We start from the raw sequence: 5,660 nt of genomic DNA, 5'->3' as shown, positions 1-5,660 counted from the left end.
TGAAGTGGGAACTAATATTTCCTAAAAGACACATGAGGAACTGTCGTTCGGGGTTTAGTTTCCGCCTGTGAGCCTTTTTTGACGCGCGTCTTACCATAGCCTGTGTTTTAGCCTGGTCGCGACCAGGCTAATTATATCTGACTCAGAAGGAGCTCAACCAAGCAGCGAATTATTTGAGCCACATTGATGGCACCGAACGCAAGCTAACATTTTCGAGGCTTAGAACTTTATCGAGGCTTAGAACTTTATCGAGCTTCGTGGAATACCCCCCAGGGCAGACAGACAGGTAGAGAGTAACTTTGACTCCAGGGCAGACAGACAGGTAGAGAGTAACTTTGACTCCAGGGCAGACATACAGGTAGAGTTTAACTTTGACTCCAGGGCAGACAGACAGGTATCCGTTCCCTCGATTTAGTAATTTGTTCCCTCGGTTTAGTAATTCGTTAGAGTTAGGGTTAGGCCCTACGAGCCAGAACGATTGCAAGGATTCTAACCCTAACCCTAACGAATTACTAAACCGAGGGAACAGATTTACTAAACCGAGGGAACAGATTCACACATCAAATAATTGTTCTCTACCATGTGACCCCAGGGGGGCTCCGTAACATACATACACAATGCTACCAGAACACACACACACACACACACACACACACACACACACACACACACACACACACACACACACACACACACACACCCAGGCCCTGTCTGGAGCTAAACGAACACTCAGTGGTAGAGTTACTATCATTAGAACTTATGAATTACTGTCATATACAATAGTAACACTTAAAGTAAGCCTAGTATCAGTTATTATGAGATTCCTTCAGAATGGACTCCCTGTTTAACTGCATAATAAATAACCAGAATAACTCAGAACTTATAGTCACTATAATAATAATACTACTACTACTACTACTAATAATAATACTAATAATAGTATACTACTAACAACACTACTAATAATGCTGGAAGCAGAATCTACATTGCACAATTGTATTAGTTGCATTACAGGGAGAAAGTTCTATGTCAAGCTTGGAGATCATGTGTCTGAGAAATATGACAGCGATTTCGGAGTCGCACAAGGGAGCTGCCTTGGTCCACTACTATTCTCACTATACATGTTACCACTCGGGGACATCATTAGAGAGCACAACGTATGTTTCCACAGCTATGCCGATGACACGCAACTGTACATTTCTGCTGAACCAAATGATACTTCAGCTATAGACTCCATTACGAACTGTCTTCTAGCAATAAATAAATGGATGAGCAATAACTTCTTGAAGCTAAACGAGGACAAAACTGAAGTCCTACTGATCGGCCCTAAAGCAAAGAGGGATATGCTGCTTAATAATCTAGGGAAACTGACATCATTGATTAAACCTGAGGTCTAGGTGTTATTTTCGACTCAGACCTAAGCTTCAAGTCCCATATTAACAAGGTGACGAAAACATAATTCTTTCACCTTAGAAACATTGCTAAAGTAAGACCACTTATAAACCAAAAAGATGCTGAAAAACTGATTCATGCCTTTGTCTCAAGCCACTTTTTACTGGGCTTCCTAAAAAAACTACTGCAAGACTTCAGCTTATTCAAAACTCTGCAGCTCGACTTCTAACTAGAACCAAGAGGAGAGAACACATTACTCCGGTCCTAGCTACTCTGCACTGGCTGCCAGTAACATGTAGGGTTGATTTTAAGGTCCTCCTCCTTATATACAAAGCCCTTAATGGGCGAGGCCCAAAGTACATTGCTAATTCCCTTGCCAATTATGTGCCCTCAAGAACACTAAGATCATCTATCGCAGGTTTATTAGAGGTTCCCAGCAACAGTCAGAAGAAGATCGGGAGCGCAGCCTTTGCCAACTATGCCCCAAAGCTTTGGAACACATTACCTTTAGAGATCAGGGAAGCCAGCTCACTAAATATTTTTAAAAGAAAGCTAAAAACGCACTTCTTCAATATAGCCTTCAACTAGCTTATCTGCACCTGCCCACTGCTCATTTGCCAGCTATTGCACTTTAAATATTTTACTGTCCTGGATACTAGATTTCAGGGGTAACCAGGCCCGCCGAGATCCATGTTAGGCTTAAGGAAGGGACAGTAGGTCCTGGATACTAGATTTCAGGGGTAACCAGGCCCGCCGAGATCCAAGTTAGGCTTAAGGAAGGGACAGTAGGTCCTGGATACTAGATTTCAGGGGTAACCAGGCCCGCCGAGATCCAAGTTAGGCTTAAGGAAGGGACAGTAGGTCCTGGATACTAGATTTCAGGGGTAACCAGGCCCGCCGAGATCCAAGTTAGGCTTAAGGCCCTGTCCACACCTATACGTTTTTTTGATAAACGTTTTTCGTATATAAAAATATTACCGTCCACACCAGCATGTTTATAAACAATGTCTGTGTCCACATGCATACGCATGAACGCAATATAAACGCTGTCATTGAGCATTCCACACCAGTAGTCGGCGATATAATATTATCCCCATAGCCCCGCTGGCCAATCAGACGCCTCTGTCTCAATGTTCTCGTTCATTAACTGTGCATTTATCTGTGAACAGGTTAAAAGCCCAGTTAACAGTGAAAGAACTAGAAGCACTTTGTTCACATCCATTTTCCTCGCTTGTGTAGCCTCGAACACCGTTGCCTATTGTAAACATAGTAGTTACTGGTGCCAGGATATGACGTTAGAGGGAACAGCAAACAGCTGCAGTGCGCATGATCATAGAAATCTACGTGCATGATGACGTGACGAATACAAAAAGCTCCGTCTATCTCGTCCACACGTCAAAAATATACGGCGAATATACAGCGTTTTTAAACATCTTCACTCTGGCAGGCGTTTTTAAACATCTTCGTTTTCAGGGGGCAAAAACTCGTTTGCGTCTGGACGAACCCCCCAAAACGAATATAAAAATCCACGTTTATCAAAAAAACGTATAGGTGTGGACAGGGCCTAACTTTGACTCCAGGGCAGACAGGTAGAGGGGGGTCTGCTGTCGAGGAGGAGCAGCTGGTCATAGAAGTTCTGAAACCCAGTTAAATCCTGGATTATGTTGTGTGTTTTCCCCAATAAATCTTTGTGTTTTGCTTTTTGAGTCGATTGGTTGTGACTGGACAGCCTTGACTAAGGCGTTTTGTAAAATAAGCTGCAGTAACTTCTGTGCTGCCTAAGTGTAGAAGCCAGTGGTGTGCCGTCAGGGCCAGCAAGGCCTTCTCTGCTGGCCTAAACATCATCAGAATATACATTTTATTTTAATATATATTTTCCACAAATATGTATTAATGATTCCCCATAGTCTATTCTCTTCATTTCATAGCTTTCCTCTTGGTTGCGCTGCTTCCAGTCTCCGATTGAGATTTGGAGGGCTGGCCTTTATGTTAGAGCTTTTATCCAATCAAAATGTGTTGCTAGGGGGCTCAAAAATCTGCCCGCCTTCACATTGAACGGTGAAGCGGATTCGACCTGTAACTTAAAGTTGGAACGAGAAAACATGTGGCGTACCTAGTAAACCTACGTAGATGCGAGCAAAAGCAACAACGGCGCCTGCTGGAAGGCTCAATGATGTCAGCACCCAGCACGTCTTTTGATTGGATACGCACTATTGCTACGCACTATTACTACGCACTATTGATATTCACTATTGAGATGCCGAACTATGCCGGTAGATGTGAAACTTTTGAAAGTGCACAGGGAAACGGAGCCTCACAACGAAAGCTTTCGTTGACTGATCGATAATACTGATCGATTGTGTCCTGTTTTTGGATAAACAATAACTTTCATTTAGGGGACAGGATGAAAGCGCCAAGTCCACAAACAGAGGAAACTACGTTGAGCTTCTTTCTTTTCTGGCTGAAAACAACCCAGATTTACATTACCACCTGTCCACAAACAAAGTGTTTACTGGGACGTCAGGCAAAATACAAAACGACCTGATTTTTGCTATTGCTGAAGTGATGGAAGAAGAGATCAAAATGGAGATTAAAAAGGCACCCTTTGTCGCTATTATGGTGGACGAGACGACAGAAGTGGGTAATGTAGCGATCTTAAAGATGTTAGTTTAACACTCTTCATTGTAAATGCGGATTTATTGATTAAAAATGCTTCGGAAATATTAATATAACTCTCTGTTGTACTTGTCTGACTATGTTAAGGTGATGCAACGCCCGGTTATACTGTGTTTCTGTCTAGTTTCTAGAGCCATGGCGTCATAACGATGGTATTAAGAGGTAGAATAATTCAGGTAGGAATGTGTCGGACATCACTGAAGGCCTAGGTGTGAAATGCACCGCCCGCCACTGGTAGAAGCTAGTAGAGGCTATCTAACATGCAGTGTGTTCAATATGGGCAAAGCATTGCACTCACTGAATCAGGATTCAGTGGGACTAATAAAAGGTTAACAAATACAGGTCAACAAAACTGTGTGTGCATACAGCCTCTTCTGTACTCCAATAAAGAAAGAACAGTGTACTGCTTAACTACTTTTATTGGCATGTACATCAAGTGACTCAATTTCAGCTAGAATACATTCAACGATTTCTATAGGGGGAAAACTCATGAGGTATTGTCACATTCAGCAATTTGAGAATGATGAAGATTAAACAGCACAGAAGTTGGAGAAGTTAGAAATGGCTCTCAACTTGTCCTCTACAAACACCTCCTGCCCACTCTCAGTGTAAGTCAGTGCCCTCCAGTTAATCACATTGCCTGGGCTGTAGTTTACATCAGCTGTGAAGTGCTGAATCTCACAAGGAGACAGGACATGGTTCCACACATTCACATCACTGATCAGCCCAACAAATGACTGACTCGTAACAAAGCCCCCCCCATAGGAGTCTTGGTCCTGACCCAGAATGACACTGGGAACACCACCATCAAGCACCCCTGTGTAGCCCGGCGTCTGCGTTGGGCTGGGCTTCCCATTGGTCCACAGCTGACCATCGGTGGAGTTCCAGGTGGCACACACTGAGACCCACACGTTGAGCTCACCTGGCACCCCCTTAAACTTGAGTGCCTTATGCCTGACGTGCAGTTCCAGTCTTCCAGTTACCCTCTTGAACAGCAGCAGGTCGTTGTCGTCTTTTCGGGAGGCCATGGAGAACAGAGTATAGTGTCGCCGCAGGTCTGTGAAATACCTTCAGGAAGAGGTTCATAAATATAGAGTTAGAACAAGAAATATTCAATATCACTATGGATTCAACATGCAGACACAACGTCAAGGTGTTTTGAGTTGTCTAAAGTTGACGACAGAAGTATTGAACACCATATTACCTGAGACATATGGTCGCAGAGCCAAGGATCTCTCCTATTGGTGTCAGCTTCACGTGCGCAGTGTTGGTCTCTCGTGTAAATGTAAACATTTTACCTGTGAGGTCTGGTCAGACAAAGAGGATTCAGTCCATCAAATCAAAACAAACCCTTCAAAGCACATTTGGAATTGTAATGTTAGTACTGTCTGAAGAGATTTCCATTGCATACACAAATGTAAATGGTATGTACTTCCAGGTATGTGTGTAGTGCCATATGATTCATGAATACTGATCGTATGTCAAATGAGCATTCATGTTCAAAGTAAATCAACGGGATGTTCAGATGTCTCACCTTGAGGCTCGGCCCAGCACATGGTGAACATGACCAGCACCACAAAGAGTCTCTCCAT

The 5,660-nt window shown here is 43.3% G+C and overlaps 1 protein-coding gene across 1 annotated transcript; it reads right to left on the bottom strand.

The window, feature by feature from the left end:
* Positions 1–4,598: 4,598 nt before the first annotated feature.
* On the bottom strand, positions 4,599–5,660 carry LOC308150356 (mucosal pentraxin-like; the record flags this gene model as incomplete). The annotated part of the gene is made up of 3 exons (XM_080523200.1): positions 4,599–5,136; positions 5,273–5,375; positions 5,603–5,660. 3 exons carry the CDS (start codon positions 5,658–5,660, stop codon positions 4,599–4,601), a joined length of 699 nt encoding a protein of 232 aa, XP_080379326.1.

This window comes from Nansenia antarctica, assembly GCF_963989245.1.
Source record: "Nansenia antarctica genome assembly, chromosome: 2".
NCBI classification, from domain to species: domain Eukaryota; kingdom Metazoa; phylum Chordata; class Actinopteri; order Argentiniformes; family Microstomatidae; genus Nansenia; species Nansenia antarctica.
Note: the sequence above shows the minus strand (reverse complement) of the source record. Positions and strands in the feature narration are given on the sequence as shown.